The 17,846-nt window shown below is 66.6% G+C and overlaps 1 protein-coding gene across 1 annotated transcript; it reads left to right on the forward strand.

The window, feature by feature from the left end:
* Positions 1 to 2,072: 2,072 nt before the first annotated feature.
* On the forward strand, positions 2,073 to 17,409 carry HCN2 (hyperpolarization activated cyclic nucleotide gated potassium and sodium channel 2). The gene is made up of 8 exons (XM_075037708.1): positions 2,073 to 2,583; positions 9,066 to 9,489; positions 12,596 to 12,757; positions 13,757 to 13,975; positions 14,232 to 14,378; positions 14,676 to 14,916; positions 15,096 to 15,260; positions 15,403 to 17,409. The coding sequence occupies exons 1-8, from the start codon at positions 2,120 to 2,122 to the stop codon at positions 16,332 to 16,334; spliced, it is 2,754 nt and encodes a 917-aa protein (XP_074893809.1). The 5' UTR covers positions 2,073 to 2,119; the 3' UTR covers positions 16,335 to 17,409.
* The last annotated feature ends 437 nt before the right edge of the window (positions 17,410 to 17,846 follow it).

Consider the following 17,846-nt stretch of genomic DNA (forward strand, 5'->3'; position numbering starts at 1 on the left):
CAGCGTGGTGCCCTGTGGAGAGGACGGAGGATGTGGGGGGGGTCCTGCTGCCACCCCTCCTGCCCCCGGGGCGAGGCAGCAGCAGCCATGGGTTGGAGTGGAACCCCCATGTGCTCCCAGCTCCCGAGGTGCCTCTGCCTGCCCAAGCCCCGCCTGCCCTGGTCCTGGTGAGTAACAGCTGTGGCCTTGTGGCCTTGCCCTGTAGCCAAACACTTCTGCCTGCCTGGGAAGGGATAATTGGGGAGCGTGGCTCTGACTTCAGGGCTGTGCCCAGAGAGCTGCTGGCTGCGCTGTGGTGGCGGACAGGTCTGGCAACGGTGCCAGCAGCCCGGAGCTGGGGTGGCTGGGTCCCTCCTGATAGCATTTTGCTGCCTTGGTGTGTCATCAGCTGGGCCGGCCCTGAGGCTGACTGGGCAGTGTGGCTCTGCAGCACGTAAGTGGGTTATGCAAGCCTTTCACAGCCGGCCTCGTGCTTGTGGGTGCCGTCCTGGTGAAAAATCAATGCGTGGCTTAATTTTCTTGATGAGGATTATGGGTCCTGCCTGACCCAGCTCTCGGCCGCAGCACAAAGCGCTGCTTGTGCCTTTTGTTTGGCAGGGCAGGCACAGAGGGGGAAAAAACAGCCCAGGGAGCTGGGGAGGGGACGCAGCGGCATCGTGCTGCTCTCTGCTGGGCCCGCTTGCCCGTGGCAGCTGCCACAGCGAGCCGAGGCAGAGCCCCACCACGCTGGTCGAGGCGCTGCTGTGTCAAGCTCCGCACAGGGACAGCGTGGACGGACCTGTGCCATGGTGCCCAGCTCTGTTCCTCGCTTGCTCGCTCCGGCATCTCCAGCCTCCTGCTCAGGTTAAGCTGCAGTGTCGGCTCGTCAGGGGCTCCTCCGTGGGCGTGGGGCCAGCGGGCAGGGGGACGGCACTGTGCTGGGGGGTGGGTTGGAGAAACAGGCTGTTGCCTGCAGGTAGCAACGCGAAGTCAAGGGGGTGATTTGTTGCAGAGCGAGCCTGCTGTGGCCTGGAGTGTGGCTTTTGGGGCATCCTCTCCCCTGGGGCTCAGCGGATGGGCTGCGGCTGCCCGCTCTCCACCCCGGGCATGGAGCAGGGCTGGCTCTGGCCGTGGTCGTGGTCGGCACGGGAGCCGGACGCGTGCACTGTCCGGCTGTGTTTCTGCCCCGTGGGCAGCAGATGGTGCCACCCGCCGTGGCCTCGTCACCCGTGCGGCATCGTGACCCGGGATGGGTCTTGTCCTGCCCTGGGCTGGCAGAGCCGGGGCTGTGAGAGCCATGCCCCCCACGGCCGGGGCGGCTCCGGTCCTGTGTCCGGCTGTTTGAGGGTGCTCGGGGCTCACCCGGCCTCCCCGCTCCAGTGTGCCTGGGGAAGGCGCGGTGGGAAGAGCATATTCCCGGGGCGGAGGGCAGGAGGTGCTGGTCCCGCTGGCCTGTTCCCGGCACCCAGAGCATCGCGCCCGGCTGCCTCCAGCGTAGGTGCAGGTGTCGGCCTCGGCGGTGGCCGGCCGCGGTTGCCGGCCCGAGTTCTTTCTGGGCCACGCAGGAGCTGCCCTGCCCCGGGGCGTCAGTCCCGGGTCTCCATCCCTGCGCCCACCCCGGGCCGTTCCTCCCGCCACCGGCTGCGTGCGGGGTGGGGGGCTCGGGCTGGCGAGGCGGGCGGCGGGTCCCCGGGGCTGCGGGAGGGCGAAGCCCCCCGTGCCTGGCGGGGGCTGCGGGGTCCGGCCCCGGCCCCGGGGGCGGGCTCGGGCCGCCTGAGCCGCGCCGGCAGCGGGGCCCGGGGCGGGGACGCGAATGGGCTGTCGACGGGGCAGCGCCCGAAGCGCTCCCTCCCCGGCGGGGCGGACGGGCCGTCGGGCCCCGGAGCCCCGCGGAGGGGAGCGCCCGGCCCCGCACCGGGGGCCGCGCCGCCGAGGGCCGGGGGCCGTCGGGCGGAGCGGAGCGGGGCGGCCCCGGTCGCCGGTCCCGCCGGCGAGGGCTGTGCCGGCGGGGGGAGCTGCGGAGCCGCCCGGCCCCCGGCCCGGCCCCGCCGCCCGCCCCCGGCCCGCCCCGGTCCGCCCCCGCCGCGGCGGCGGGCGCCACTCGGCCGCCGGTGGCCTCGGCGGCGGCGGCAGCGGCAGGATGCGGGCGGGCCGCGGCGCGGCGGGCGGGGAGGCGGCGGCCGAGGAGGAGGCGGCCGAGGCGGCCAAGCGCGGCGGGGCGGGGGCGGCGGCGGCGGCGGCGGCGGGGCGGGCGCGGGGCCGCGGCGGGAAGGGGTCCCCGAACGGCGAGTGCCGGCGCGGGGATCCGCCGCGCAGCCCCGGCCCGGAGCCGCCCCGAGAGCCCAAGGTCTCCTTCTCCTGCGGCGGCGGCGGCGCGTCCCCCGGCGGGGCCAAGGCGGCCGAGGAGGGCGCGGGCGAGGATGCGGGCGAGGAGGCCCGCGGGAGCCAGGCCAGCTTCATGCAGCGGCAGTTCGGGGCGATGCTCCAGCCCGGCGTCAACAAGTTCTCGCTGCGGATGTTCGGCTCCCAGAAGGCGGTGGAGCGGGAGCAGGAGCGCGTCAAGTCGGCGGGGGCCTGGATCATCCATCCCTACAGCGACTTCAGGTGCGCCCCCGGCCGGGCGGGGGGGGCGAAGGGGCGAGCGGGGCCCGGGGGCGGCCCCGCCGGCGGGGGAAGGGGAGGCCGGGCCGAGCCCTGGGAGAGGGCACCTTGAGCTGCGCCGGGGGTGGCAGCGCGGACGCAGCCGGTGTGCAGGGAGGGGCTGGCGGCCGGGCATCCCCCTCCCCAGCGGAGCGGCGGTCGGCCCGGGGACGCCGAGAGCCCCCGGCTTTGGCGGGGGGGTGGGGGGTGGCGGGGCGGTCCGGGCAAGGGCATCCCCGCGTCCTTCCCGGGGCCTCGGACGGCGCGGCCCGGCGCGGACCCTCTGGAGCCCCACCGGGCTTCGGCTCTGCCCCCGAACCACCCCGGGGGAAGGTGTCACCCTCCCCTTGCGGGGCCGGGGGTCTGGGCTGGGGGACACGGGGCTAGTTCCGCTGCCAAGCAGAGCTTTGTGAAGGTTCCCCCTCCCCCAAGGAGGCCTGATCCTGTCCTGAGGTTCAGGGAGTTTGAGGAGGGATTCCTCTCGCTCCCAAGAGGACCCCAAGATCCAGCCTGTGCGGCTTCCAGCCGAGGAATGGCAAACCAGGGGAAAAAGACTCTGCAGCTCCATCTCCTTTCCGCCCCCCGAGCCCTGGGGGAGCTCAGAAGTGGCAAATGCTTCCCGGGTCGTGTGAAAGCTGCCGGGAGGGATGCGTGGCTCCACCGGCTGGGGCAGGCGGCACGGCATCTTGCGGGGATGAGTGGCTGAGACCCCGCTGGCATCGCTGGTGAGCCAGCCGTGGCCGGCCCTGGTCCAGCGACCTCGAAGGGACTGGGGGGCCTTTGGCCAGAGGCTGGGGGAGCAGGGGGGCCTGGCTCCGAGTCGTTCTGCTGCTGTTCTGGCATGCGGTTTGGGGAGGCTCGAGGGAGGGTTTGCTGGGTGCCAGTGTGGGGGTCGCCGCTGAGCCAGACCCCAGGATCTGGTCACCGCTGGCGCTGATGGGTCGCCACCAGCATGGGGGTCCCCACTGGCACGGGGGTCCTCAGGGCAGGTGGAGGTGGCCATGGGTGGTGCGGTCTGCGCTGGCCGGGCGGGCTCAGAGCAGGGACCAGCGCCTGCAGCTCCTGCTCCTGCCCTCGTGCGCTGTTCCTGGGCTGATCTGGCATCTTCCAGAGGAGCAGCCGGAGGCCCTCAGCCTTCTCTCGGGGCTGACCTCCCACACAGGGGTCTTGCGCCCTTGTGGCAGATGTTCCCATTGGGAACCCGCCGTGGGTATCCGTTGGAGCCCCCTCTTTGGCTCGCCGGCTGGGGACGAGCTTCTGCTGGAGAGCCAGGGTGAGGGGCAGCTGCACCATGTGGCCATCACCAGTCCCGTAGCGGAGGGAGCTCTGTGCCGTCCCTGCCGTGACTGGGCAGATGTGCCGGTACCAGATGGATCGCCGGCATCCGGGGGCTGGTGAGCCAGGGGACTGTGCCTCTCTGCGCCGTCCGTGCTCCACTTCTCCCTCAGCAGCTGTGGGCTGTTGGAGGAGGCTGGGAGAGGGGTGATGGCCTGGCCCCACCATCCCGCCCACAACTGCACTGGGGCCAGAGCCTGCCCTGCTTCTCTGAGCCGGCAGAGCCGCGGTCCCGGTGGCAGAGCCCACGGTGCTGCTGAGAGCAGGGTATCCCTGCGGTGAGCCTGTGATGGGAGCGAGGCCTCGGAGGCTTCCCTGGAGCAGAGCAGCGTTGCTCCCTGGACTGGTGCTTGCGGTGGGCGGGCAGGCACTCGTCCGCGCTGGGGTGACCTTGGGGAGTCACCCTGGCCGGCGTGCCCCATGCTGGCTCCATCCATCCCGGAATCGCTGTCAAGACTTGAAACCCATTGGGGAAGAGGCGCTGCCTGTGTTTTGATGCTGCAAGTGGCGTAGGAGAGTTCCCTGCCCAGCGGGGAGGAGCTGCAGGCAGAGCCACAGCATCGTCTGGGTCTACAAACGTGCACATAAACAGGATGGGCTCAACGTGGGGCTGAAAGCCCAGGCGTGGGGAGCCCCCTCTGCTTGTGCATGTTGAGGACATGTCTATCTATTCCACGTTGGTCCTGCCTTAAAAAGAAGTATTATGTTTATCTAGTAATGATAATGGAGCACGAACCCAGCCGTGTTTGCCCGGCAAAACTCATTTTCCCGTCTTAAGATAAAATCATTACCCATCTGCATATGTGACATCATTTCATAATCGGAGTCATTTAGAGATCCTGTCCCCTCATGGACACGGCGCTGCAATTATTCATGCAAAATTCAGGGGCAGACTTGCTCTGGGAACGAAAGTTGCTCTTTACATAAATATTGAATTATTAGGAAGCAGCCTGGGTGGCTGGTTGAGATCCCGAGCTGCAAATCTGATAAAAGAGACCTTGTAAATTGTGCACTGAAGTAGAGTGTCGAGCAGAGCCACATCCTTGCCCATGCTGTGCTCAGTTGTCTTCTCAGTCTTCGCCGCTTCTGGTCTTTATCAATGAAAGGGAAAAACCCAGCTAGCATCGACTTTTTCGTTATTTCTGTTGGTGTTTCTGCACCTGCAGTATCGCTCTTGGATTGGGAATGGGAGCTGAGGGCTGCGTGCAGCCCTTGTTTCGCAGTGACCTGGGGCACATTGCTGGTCTGTCTCCCATCTTTACACCCCGTACGCACCTGGGACCCAGGCAGGGGCATGTGCGGGGCCGGGGTGCTGCGAGGCCTCGGGGGCAGAGATGTGCGCGGGGCCAGGGCCGAGGAGGAGGCCGGTGGCATTCCCAGGAGGAGCGGGTGCTTCCCGGGGGTGCAGGAGCCCAGGCACGGGGGAGCGGGTTCTCCTGCTCCATGGTCGATCCCTTCCCCTGCTCGCACGGTGAGAGACTTGCATAAGCCCAGGAGGAGGATTCAGCCCAGGCGCCTTGCTGGATGCATCAGTAATGCGGAGAGCTGCGCGCAGCCGGTGATTCAGTGGTGGCGGTGCCTGTCTCCCCGTGACCACCACGGGGCTGCCTGATACGGCTACGCTGGCATCCCCTCCCGCCAGCCCGGCACTCGCAGCCTTCCAGGAGGCACGGGGCTGGGGCTGAGCTGTGGGTTTTCGCTGCTTGTGGATTTCTGTTGCGAGAGCCGGTCCCGCACCTGCCTCGGGGGTAAAGCCGCATCCAGCGCATGTGTCCCTGGTGCTGCTTGGCCGGAGCCTTCCTCTTCTGGGCTTAAAATGGTTTCTGGGGCTTTGCTGCTGCCTGGATGGTGCCACAGACCTGTTGGTGCCACCGTTGGGGGTCCTGAGCGGAGGGACCGGGCTCGGCAGCTGCTGCCGCTCCCGATGTGATTGCCAGCGCTGCTGCTGGTCCCGGCGTTACCGTTCCCTCTGGTGAGGGTGCTGGGAGCTGCTCTCTGCCTCTGTAGCATCAGTGTGGGGCAGTTGGACCTGGCGGGTGCTGAAAGCCACCGCTCGGTCATCAGGGAAGAAAGGCTGTGACTGACTGGGGCGATTGTGAAGGTTTGGGTCCTCGAGCAGTTTGCAAAGCCCTTTATCCCCTCTCCTCTCCCCAGGGACCCCCTGCGGTAAAAGGCTTTTCCAGGGGAGAGCAGCACCAGTTGTTCGTCACAACTGGCCATACTGGGACACGGGGGGTACGGATGCCGCCTTGGGCACCACACCTCGCTGCTTGCTCGGCTCAGGCAAACTTCTGCCGTTGGCTTCTTAACCCACTTCTAAGAGCGACCTCGTTTTTAGAATATAAGTATTTAGTGCAAGTTGACGAAGCACTGATCCCGCACTGATCCCGCACTGATCCCCCTGGCCATTTGCAGCTGGGGCCCTGGTCCGAGCCGAGGGGCTCAGCCCTTGGGGGCACCTTCTGCAGAGCGAGGTCTCAGGGGGCTTCGTCTGCCCGGGCAGGCTGGTGAGTGGGCAGCTCAGTGCCCGGTCGATAGGATCACCATAGAGGGGAGCGATGCGTCGCACCGAGCATGCAGAGGCAGCTGGATCATCCCCAGCAGCCCCCTGGAACTCTGTGTGCTGGCGGTGGAGCTGAGCGGGTATGACCCCGGTGTCTTGCGGCCGTGCCCCCCTGGACAGTGCAGGGGTTTCTCCTGGACCCCTCCCAGGCAGTAACAGCAGGCAGACAGGGAGGCTTTGCTGGTGCGGCATCAGGATTGCCCCACGCCTCTCTGGCCTCGGGGTCTCCGTCGCAGTTTTGGAGGTGCTGGAGAGGTGGCAGCTTTGCGGAGGGATGTGGTCCAGGATCTCACGGGCAGGAGCGTGGCGGGGCCCCTGGAACTTGGTGGTGGGGCTTGGCCCTGACTCGGCTCCTGCCCAGGACCTGTGGGGCAGCACAGCTGTGCCAGGCTTTGGGCAGGCGGTGGAGCAGGAACGCAGCAGCCCCCGCTCGCAGAGGCTTTTGGCATCTTCTGTCGTCATCGCTGTCGTTCAATTGGGTCAGAAGCAAGGGAGGGGGTGCCAAGGATCCTAATTAATTTGTTTTCAGATATTTTTAGTAGCCTGGATTGGATCTTTTTTTCTATGCCCACACTGCCCTCCAAGGAAGAAAGCGTTGGCATTGCACCCAGGTCCCCGAAGAGATCGCACAGAGGCAGTCGTGTGCGTTGGGGGCGATCAGGAGCAGTTTATCTTTCTCAGCAGACCAAATTCCGCCCTGGCTCCGCCAGATTGCAAAGGGATTTGAGCCAGTGGCGAGTTTTGCCCAGCTGGCGTGGTTATTTAATCTTTGTTCTTCACAGCTTTGCATGGCTAATGCCCCCATGGGACTCGCTTTGTGCAGCAGGGTCAGTCTGCAGCGAGAGCTGCCAGGGGGTTTGCGGGACAGATCCAGCCCGGTGCTGCTGGCGTGGGCTGCCCCAGCCCCAGCAGTGCCGATCCCAGCATCTTCTGGGGGTCGTGCTGTGTGGCTGGAACCCTGGGGCTCCGGCAGAGCCCACCACGGCTGCGGCCTCGCTGCCTGCGGGGGGTCACAGGGCACTGGAGCCGCTCGGTGCCGGTGGCCAGAGCTCGCCTGTGGGGGAGCGGGGGGGAGCACAACCTGCTCCTTCTGGCTGGCAGCTGGTGAGGGTACCCTGGAGACAGCCCTGGGTGTGAAGTCATCGTTGTGCAGCAGTGACATCACTCACAGTTGCCACGGCAACGTCTCACATGGGGAAGGTGTCATTGGAGAAAGGTCAGAAGCTGGGATGCTCAGCTCCTTCTGGTCCTGCGCTAATCTGCACAGGGGGAGGTGGGGAGCGGGATGGATCTGGCCCATCTCCCATTCCTGTGTGCAGGAGGTCTCCCCCTCCTCCCCCCGTCCCCCCGGCACCATGGCCAGGGCACCCCCTGCCCGGCAGCTCCTGCCTCGGGCGGGCAGCGTGGCAGGGTGGGCTGAGCGGAGGAGCGTGGGTAAGGGTCCTGCGTGTCTGTGCGCGTGGCACCGAGGAGCATCCTCCCCTCCTGTCCCCCCGAGACCAGTGCCGGGGCGTGGGGCAGGCAGGGAGCCGGGGGCTGGGGTCCCCTCTGCACGGTCCTGCCAGGATGGGGCTGCCGTGACCTTGCAGATGCTCGGAAAGGTCATCGGTGGCCTGGAAGACGGGGACAAGGAGAAAGGAGAGAAGGACGGGGGTGAGGCAGGAGAGGATGGAGGAGCCGTGCAGCCCAGGCAGAGGCGAAGGCAAAGGCGGCTGCCCGCCCTCCCCGCCATCTGACCGGGGCTGCGGGCGATGCCGGCTCCAGCTGCAGCCGTACGTGATCTGCTGCACCGGGAGCCGCGGCAGCTCCTTCCACCACGGCAGCTCCTTCCACCGCGGCCGCGCTGCTGGGTCCAACATGCAGCTGCCGCCCTGTGCACCCCCGAAACTGGGACCGCAGCCTGGTCCAGGGAGGTGCCGGGGTGGGGTGGCCCTGGCTGTCCCTGGGGACTCCGTGAGCAGGGTGGGGGGAGCGGGGGGGTGCTCCCAGGGGAGCGGTGGGGGAGGCCGGGCTCTCCTGTCCTGCCTCCACCCACGACCTTAAGCGCCGCTTGCGGAGAGCGCGATGGCCCCGCCGCAGTGGGCAGTTTGGGGATGAGGGTGGTCCCCAGCCCACGGGCTGCTCCAGGCGGGCTCGGCAGGGGGGTCTCCCCCACCAGTGCCTGGTGGCATCTTTCTCCCCTCGTTCTGGGATCTGCCTGGGTTTGGGTGCTCAGGGCAGACCTCTGGTGAAACCGGCACAGCAGGAAGAGCCCCCGGCAGCAGAGAGCCCCGTGCCTCATCCTGCACACCCCTCTGCACTTGCACAGTCCTACCTCAACCAGGGACTGTGCTGGCCTGCAGGATCAGGCCTGGGGGCAGTTTGGAGAGGGGGGAGCAGGATGTGGTCCCTGGGGAGAGGAGGGGGTGCCTGGGGCCGAGGTGGCATCAGAGTGACAGCACCTGGTAACACAGGTCCCCTAGGGCAGGGCGCAGTGGCCAGGTCCCTTCCACACAGGGGGCGGCTGCAGGGCACTGGTGACACCTTCCTCCATCTTCACGCTCCCCAGGTTTTACTGGGACTTCACAATGCTGCTCTTTATGGTGGGCAACCTGATCATCATTCCCGTGGGCATCACCTTCTTCAAGGAGGAGACCACGGCGCCCTGGATCGTGTTCAACGTGGTCTCCGACACCTTCTTCCTGATGGACCTGGTGCTGAACTTCCGGACGGGGATTGTCATTGAGGACAATACAGAAATCATCCTGGACCCCGAGAGGATCAAGAAGAAGTACCTCAAGACCTGGTTTGTGGTGGACTTTGTCTCCTCCATCCCTGTGGACTACGTCTTCCTCATTGTGGAGAAGGGCATAGACTCGGAGGTGTACAAGACGGCCCGTGCCCTCCGCATCGTCCGCTTCACCAAGATCCTCAGCCTCCTGCGGCTCCTCCGCCTCTCCCGGCTCATCCGCTACATCCACCAGTGGGAGGAGGTAAGGGTCACACAGGACACAGCCCGGCCGTGGGTCCCTCCTCTGGCAGCGGCGGGACAGGCTAGAGAGAGCGGGATCCAGGAGGGGTCCCTGTGAGGGCAGCGGGGCTCGGGGCTGCCCAAGGAGCTGGTGGGTTGGATGGGGTCTGCAGGGCTGTGGGTAGGGCCGGTGTGGAGGCAGTTTCTGGGCATCCCCCACCTTCTCTCTGCTCTGTCCCCAGTGGGACAGATGTGGCATGAGAGCACTCCTGGTCTGCTTCAGCGCAAAGGCAGTCCCTCTGGCTCCTCAGGGCCCGCTGAGCTGCAGCCAAGCTGTGCCCTGTCTATGCGTGCGTGTGTGTGCACGCGTGTGTGCATGCACACGTGTGCCTGGGTGCTGGGGTTTGCACAGCTGGTCCCAGTGCCGTGGTACAGCACTACCCACGGGTGATAGCATGGCCGGCACAAGCAGGCGTGCCGTACCGTGTTCCGCCGGCAGCTCAGCCGCATCCCCCTGCTCAGGTTGATGCTCCTTGCCTCCGGTCCCCTCTGGCTCCCTGCACCACCGGGACCTCAGGGAGCACCGGCGGGGGGGCTGCGGGAGCCCCAGCCCCTCGGGGACAGCGGGACCCCTGGGTCCCCAGGGCAGGAGGCAGGGTGCTGCCTGGGCTTGGCGCGCCCGGGGCCGCGTGGGCTGCGAGGGGACGTGCCTTTGTGTCGAGATGTGGCGTGCTCGGCTTTGCTGCGTGGCTCTGGCGCGTGGGCAGGTGCCTCACGGCAGCTCCGCTGGTTGGGGCTGTGCAGGTTCTCGCTGCAGCACACAGCCGGATGCGCACCCGCGGGCTGGAGGGGCGGCGAGTGCCTTCGCTCCCTCCTCCTCCTCCTCCTCTGCCACCGCGTGTCCCCAGGCCTGGCAAGGGCAGGTGTGACTCTTGGCCAGGCATCCCCCCGTGCAGGCTCCGGCAGGCGAGAGCCGCCCGGTAGCGCGGCAGGGACCCGCAGTGCAGCCCGGGCACGGTGACATCGGCTCCAGGGACGGCACGGGACCCTCCCGCGCCTCCGCCTTGCAAAGCCATGGGGCTGCTCTGCGAGCTGGGGTGGGCGCTGGGGGCTTGTGCCTGGCAGCCCTGCCAGGAGGGAGCAGCCCCGCCATGGCCCGGCCCCATTGTGTCAGGGGTCTGACTCTGTCCTGGCCTGACCCTGCGATGGGAAATCCTCCAGCCCCTGGCACGCTGCTCTTCCCGCAGCTCCATGGGGGTTCGGCCTTCCCGCACACGCGGGGCCGAGCTCGGCTGTCCTGGCCGGTGCCCGGCAGAGCCCTTGAGCCTCGCAGTGCTGCTGGGGGCTGCCCCCGGTTCCTGGGGCAGAGGAGAGAGGGGAACGGCTGCAGCTCCAGTCAGTCTGCCCGCATCTCCCTGCCTGCATCCCACTCTGCCCTTGCGCCCTTCTCCAGCTCCTTCCCCTGGGGCTGGGCTCTGCTGTGGGAGCATCCCAGACCTCCTGCAAACTCCCCATCCCAAAGCGTGTCTGTCCCTCCCCGCCAGGGCTCTGGCTCTGCGCCCTTTTTGCTTTCAGGTGGGACATAGCAGGGAGAGCCCCGGGGATGAGTTAAACCTGTGTGTGGCTGCGCAGAGGATCCCGGTAATCACATACGCTTACAGGGGACAGGAGGGGAGCGTGGCCCCAGTCCCCACCGGGGCCTCCCCTGCTCTCGGAGGTGCTGTGGTCAGGGCTGGTGGTCGCAGCAGGAGTGTCTCGGAGGGGCCGCATGTGCCTGGTTTTGCCCCCAGCAGCCTCGGCGGCAGCTGGGAGAGGGACAGCGAGGGGCTGCCCCAGGGGGGCAATCGCCAGAGTGGGGAAGGGATGTGCCTGAGGCTGGCAGAGATGGGGCTGGGGCTGCTCCTGCCTGTCCTCGCCCCAGGCTGCCCCTTCCCCAGCCCCTCGCACTCCACCTTGTTCCCTCCCCAGCACATCGCACCAGCTCTGGCTCATCCTGCCCACACCGCGTGCCCTGCCTGGTCAGGCAGCCTCAGAGCCCGGGGCTGGGCACAGAGGAAGGGGAGGCCATGCCCGTGCCCATGCCCTTGCCCGTGCCTGTGCCTGTGCCCTTGCCCTTGCCCTGCCTTCACCGTGCCCTTGCTGTGCAGTTGCTCCATGCGACACTGCAGGGCTCCAGCCTTGGATCTGCAGCGGTGGGAGAGACGGAGGATTTCACTGCCAGGGGGTTAATTTCTTATTGTCTCTTTTTTCCTCCTTGACTTCACCTTTTCTGGACCCTAAAAATATTAAGGAAAAGGAACAAGTCCTCAGCCTGTGGCTCAGTTTGCAACCAGGAGGACATGTCTCTACCCCCTGGGTTTGCCTGTGTGGGTGCCGTGGGGCAATGGGAGCTAAGGGCAGGCTGGGACCAAGGATGGGGCTGGGGGGAAGCCTTGCTCTCACAGGAGCTGCAGGCTGATGCTGGGAGCGAGGGGTGTGCTTGGAGCACAGAGCAGCTGCTCCTGAAGGCATGCTCCTGCCCACATGCCCCTCTGTGGCCAGGGCTCTGGTCCCAGACCCACCGTGGCAGGTCCTGGCAGCCGTGGGACCCAGCCAGGGGCTCTCCCGGGGTGTTGTTGATGGGTCTCCGCATTTGATGCTCTTGTAGCCACCAGCTCTGGGGCCGACGCAGCCCCATCCCTGTCAGGGTGGGATCTCTGGCAGAGCAGACTGTGCGGAGCAGCCCTGGCCACTTTCCCCAGATCGGGGTCTCTCTTCCGCCCCACCCTGACGTAGGTACCTTGGACCCTCTTTACCAAAAGCCGTCCCATGCCTGCTGCCTCGGGGGCTCCCTGCTCCCTCCCCGGTGCCTGGAGCATTTGGCTCTCCCTGAGTATCTGCCAGCACTGGCTTATCCTCATCAAAGCTCGCAGCCATTAGCGCTTTCCGGGGCGGCAGCGTGGCGGCATCCCGCTGGCTATAAATAGGCAGGCGGAATGGAGCCACTGTGGGGAGGGCTGGGGCCAGGCCAGCCGCGAGTGCCTCTTTTGGCCGAGGCCACGTGGGTCAGTGCCCGGAGTGGGGCAGGGTGGGGGGGACAGTCCCTGCGCTCACCCTCTGACATCCCACCCCGGCCCTTCCATCCGCAGATCTTCCACATGACCTACGACCTGGCCAGTGCGGTGATGAGGATCATCAACCTCATCGGCATGATGCTGCTGCTCTGCCACTGGGACGGCTGCCTCCAGTTCCTCGTGCCCATGCTGCAGGATTTCCCCCAGAACTGCTGGGTCTCCATCAACGGGATGGTGGTGAGTGCTGGCCCCAACCCCGCTCCCTGCCTGCTCCCTCGGGCCCCCGTCCATCCCCATGTTGTCTGGCCTCTCTCCACCGACCCGAGGAGATGCCATCCCTGCGCCGGCCGGTGCTGTGGTGCCCCGATGGTGCGAGCGCGGAAGGTGCGCAGGGCACCCCGCGCCTGCTGCGGATGGTCTCCCTGGTGAGGTCTCCCAGGACCTGGGGCAGCAGATCACTCTGGGTGGGAGGAGGATGCTGATACAGTGCTCTGCCCCGTCCCCTGCAGCCTCCTCCTGCTCATTAGCAGCAAAGCTGCTATTAATAAGTAATGGACCATGTTTCTAATTGCTCCCTCTCAGCCCTGCAGCCTGCTACAAATGGCTCTTCTCCCTCCATCCGTCTCGTCCCGTTCTGCCAGTGTTTCCATCTCTGCTGCGTTCCCCCGCCTGGCTTCCTCCCCTTCTTCTCCTTCCCCAGCTGCTTCGCTCCTGGGGGGAGCCTGGGGCTTCACAGGAGCCCGTCCCTGCCTGCAGCTGCCTGCTGTCCCAGCCACAGCCCCAGGCTCCCGAGCGCAAGTGCTGCAATAACAACTCAGTGGCTTCCACAAACTCAGAGCTTGTTCCTGTCGCAGCATTTCACAGGCGCTCACTGCACTTTCATATATCAGCTTAAAAAAAGATAAAATGACTGACTACCTAAAGCGAAGCCAGGCGTGAGGTGCAGAAACCTGCTGGGAAGGAGCAGAGCACTGCGGGATCCCTGCAGCACCAGCCGTGCCTGGCGCTTGGGTTTGTTTGGCTCTCACCTGTGTGGTGAGACACTCACAAACAAATCCTATTGCCAAGTGCTGTTGGGGGATGCAGGCAGAGAACCTGGCTTGTCCGCCAGGCCTGAGTCAGGGCGTCGTACCCATGGGTGCCTGTGCACACGCATACACACACGCATGCACACGTGCATGCGAGCAGCCGTGCACCAGCCAGGGCTGAGCACTGCCACCATCCCTGTCGCTGCAGAACGACTCCTGGAGCGAGCTGTACTCCTTTGCCCTCTTCAAGTCGATGAGCCACATGCTCTGCATCGGCTATGGGAAGCAGGCACCCGAGAGCATGACGGACATCTGGCTGACGATGCTGAGCATGATCGTGGGGGCCACCTGCTACGCCATGTTCATCGGCCACGCCACTGCCCTCATCCAGTCGCTGGACTCTTCCCGGCGCCAGTACCAGGAGAAGGTAGGACCGGGCTGGACAGGGACCATAGTTCCAGCTGTCGCATTCCCTCCTGGAGCCGCACTGGCGCCTGTGGGTGCAGCCAGGCAGGGCAAGACCTCCGTATCGATGCCATTGGTGGGGCAGGGACGTGGCAGTGGAGTGGGACCCGCCAGCCAGGAGGGGCCTGGGACCCACCCCAGGGAGCGGGGATGTGGGTGGGGGGTCCCGGCCTTGTAGCCCCAGCCCGGCTGGGTGCTGATGCTGCCTCTCCCCGCAGTACAAGCAAGTGGAGCAGTACATGTCCTTCCACAAGCTGCCCGCTGACTTCCGCCAGAAGATTCACGACTACTACGAGCACCGCTACCAGGGCAAGATGTTCGATGAGGACAGCATCCTGGGGGAGCTCAATGAGCCCCTGCGCGAGGTAAGGACGCTGGGGGCTGCAGAGCCGGGCGTGGGATGCTGCAGAGAGGATGGGGAATGCCCCCCTCCCGCAGTGAGGGTCCCCCCCGCTCCCTGCCGTGGTGGGAGGCTGTGGGTCCCACCAGCTCCTGCAGTGCATGTACTTGGGGTCGAACACCTCTTGCTCCAGCTTTGCGGCTCCGAGTGCGAGCGTGTCCATGCACAAATCTGTGCGCTGGGTTGTCTGTGTGTGTGCTGACACCTCTGTGCTCGTGAGCCTGCCCTGGGGAAGCCATGTCCCTGCCTCCTTCCCCTGCAGGAAATTGTGAACTTCAATTGCCGCAAGCTGGTGGCCTCAATGCCGCTGTTCGCCAACGCGGACCCCAACTTTGTCACGGCGATGCTCACCAAGTTGAAGTTTGAAGTGTTTCAACCGGGCGACTACATCATCCGCGAGGGCACCATTGGCAAGAAGATGTACTTCATCCAGCATGGGGTTGTCAGCATCCTCACCAAGGGCAACAAGGAGATGAAACTCTCTGATGGCTCCTACTTCGGAGGTGAGCACTGCTGGGGCTGAGCCACGTCCCCCTCCCAGGCTCTGTGAGAGGCACAGGGACCCCCACGCTGTCCTGGGGCACACACCCCTCAGTGGTTCTCGCCCCTTGCTCCTGGCCTGTCCCCGTTTCCAGTTCTTGCTGGTGGTGTTTTGACTTTGGCACCGGCGTATCCTCCGCAGAAATCTGCCTGCTGACCCGCGGCCGGCGCACGGCGAGCGTCCGGGCGGACACCTACTGCCGCCTCTACTCGCTCTCAGTGGACAACTTCAACGAGGTGCTGGAGGAGTACCCCATGATGAGACGGGCCTTTGAGACCGTGGCCATCGACCGCCTCGACCGCATCGGTAGGGCACAGGGACCACTGGGGAGGGTTGGGGGGGGGGCGCGAGGGGGCTGTCCAGCCCAGCTGTGGCTGGGGTGGGGGGGCCCAGCATAGCCCCAGCGCAGGGTCTCACGGCACTCCCCATCCCGGCACCCTCCCTGCAGGGAAGAAGAACTCGATCCTGCTCCACAAAGTGCAGCACGACCTCAACTCGGGCGTCTTCAACAACCAGGAGAACGAGATCATCCAGGAGATCGTCAAGTACGACCGGGAGATGGTGCAGCAGGCGGAGCTGCAGCAGCACACGGCCATGTACAGCCCCGTCCAGCCCCAGGTCACCTCTGCCATCGCCACCCTCCAGCAAGCCGTCGCCATGAGCTTCTGCCCGCAGATGGCCAGCCCGCTGGTGGGCTCCATGGCCCTGGGCTCACCCCGCGTGATGCGCCGCTTGCAGTACGCCCAGGCCGTGCCCAGCCCCTTCGCCGTCTCCCCCGTCTTGCTGCCGCAGAGCCCCCCGCAGCAGCCGCAGCCCCCCGCGCCCCACGCCAACCCTTCGCCCTCGCAGGACCAGGCCCGGCCCGCGGCCCTGCCCGCCTCCACCAGCGCCTTCGCCGCCGCCGCGGCCAGCCCGCCGTCCCAAAGCCCCCTGGCCAGCCGGACGTTCGCCTACGGAGGTGCCCCGGGGCAGCTGGGCTCCCAGCTCTCCCTCAGCCAGCAGCAGGCGCCCGGGTCGCCCCAGCGCCTGGCCGCCCACAAAAGCACACAGGCGCTGCACACCAGCAGCCTCAGCCAGGATTCGCGGCCCTTGTCAGCCTCGCAGCCCTCCCTGCCCCACGGGCTGGCAGCCGGCGGCACCCAGAGCCCCCCGGCCTCGGCCCGCGAGTCCTGCGCCTCCATCGGCGGGGGCCCCGGCCCCTCGGCCGGGTTGCGGGGCCAGGCGTCCTCGCGGGGGACCCCGGCTCACCCGGCGTCCACGGGCTCGGCGCACGTGGGGCCACCCGCCCTGCCGCAGGACTCGGCGGCGGCCCGCAAGGATTCGGCGGCCGGCACGCCCGACACGGACCCGGCCAAGTCCAGGCTGTCTTCCAACTTGTGACCTCCGGGCCGGGCGCGGGGGCGAGCGCGCCGGAGGGGGCCGCGGCAGCGCGTCCCGCCTCGTCCCGTGCCCGTCCCGCGCCGCCGTGTCGAGGAGCGTCGGGCGAGGGCCACGGCCGCCCCGCCGGCTGCCTCCCCCCGCCGCGGGGCCAGCCCCGCTCCCCGGCTTCCTCCCTCCACACGCTGCAGAGCGGGGCGACAGTGGGGGCGGGGAGTGGATACGGGGCCTCTGCGGCCCCCCCACCCACCATGGGGGCACGGTGGGGAGCCGGGCTGAGCCCCCGGCTGCGTCGCCGCCGACCAAAGTCTGGGCCCATCTCCCGCTCCCCGTGGCAAAGCCCTGCTGCCCCCAGCCTCCCCGGCTGCCCCATAGAAGCCACAGCTGCATCATACCCCCGTGATCAACTCTGTATATGATATATATGACCTGAATACGTACCTGTATGTGTGCATCCGCAGGACACCTCCCCGGGGCTTTAGGCACGCCCGCGCGTGTCCCAGCCTCCCCTCTCACAGGCCCAAGGCGAGGGGCGACGGTCCAGGACTGGAGGTAAGTTGGGGGGGGTCTGAGGGACAGTCACCCTGAGGCTTGTGAGCGCCCCACACACATGCTGTCCCCCAACCTGACCCCCCCCCCCCCCGAAGTGTGGGGGGGGTGGTAAATGCAGCCCAACCTCCCCCTAGTCAGTGTTAGGACGGAGATAAGACGCTGGAGCCTGGGGACCTGAGCCCTGGGGCTGCCCCACAGGCATGCGCTGCCCCACGGGCAGTCCCAGCTTTAAGGCTGGGGAAGGCACACAGTGTGTGTACCAGCGTGCTTGTGTGTGTGCACTGACGGACGCGTGTGCGTACAGGTGTGTGGGTGCAGGGGTGCGTGTGTGCGTGCGCACATATGCCCCTCTGCCTAGCGCTCCGCAGCCTTCCACGTTGAATGTATGCAGTGACTGCGAGCGAGGGGCCACACGCCAGCCCGGCGCCCTGTAGCCACGCATCCGGCGGGACAGGGCCCCGCTCCAAGCGTCCACCTTTCCATCCAGCCCATGCTGTGCAATAAACGTCAGCAGCTGACAGAGCTACGCACGACTCCGTCTCTGCTTCTTCGCCACCGTTCCTCCCTGCCGCGGCTCCGGCTGCTCCTGATCCCCTTGCTCAGCCCTGGGAGCCCTGCCACTGGGCACAGCCCCAGGCTGGGCTGCAGGAGGCAGCTTTGTCCTTTGAAGAGCTGCTTCCCTGCCAGAAAAATGACAAGGTGAAAAGCCTCCTCCCAGAACCTTTTCCCTTGCTGGCAGTGCCATGTCCCTGCTCCAGCATCAGCAAGAAAGGAACTAGGAGCAGGCTGCAACCTGGAGCCAGTGGGTACAAGGCTCTGCCAAGAGCTGGGCCAAACACAGCTCCAGCTGCAAGATCACCAGACATCAGCTGCTGCAGGAGCAGCACACAAACACGCAGCTCTGAGGAGAGGAGGGCTGGAAGGCCACAGTCTTGGTGAGACAGGAGGCTCCTGGCTAGAAAT

Source organism: Buteo buteo, chromosome 10 (genome assembly GCF_964188355.1).
Source record: "Buteo buteo chromosome 10, bButBut1.hap1.1, whole genome shotgun sequence".
Taxonomy (NCBI): Eukaryota; Metazoa; Chordata; class Aves; order Accipitriformes; family Accipitridae; genus Buteo; species Buteo buteo.

Coding starts and splice junctions, on each gene's coding strand:
- HCN2 (XM_075037708.1), top strand. CDS start 2,120: ATGCGGGCGGGCCGCGGCGCGGCGGGCGGGGAGGCGGCGGCCGAGGAG. Junction 12,758..13,756: donor TCTCCATCAACGGGATGGTG/GTGAGTGCTGGC, acceptor CTGTCGCTGCAG/AACGACTCCTGGAGCGAGCT. Junction 14,379..14,675: donor TCAATGAGCCCCTGCGCGAG/GTAAGGACGCTG, acceptor CTTCCCCTGCAG/GAAATTGTGAACTTCAATTG.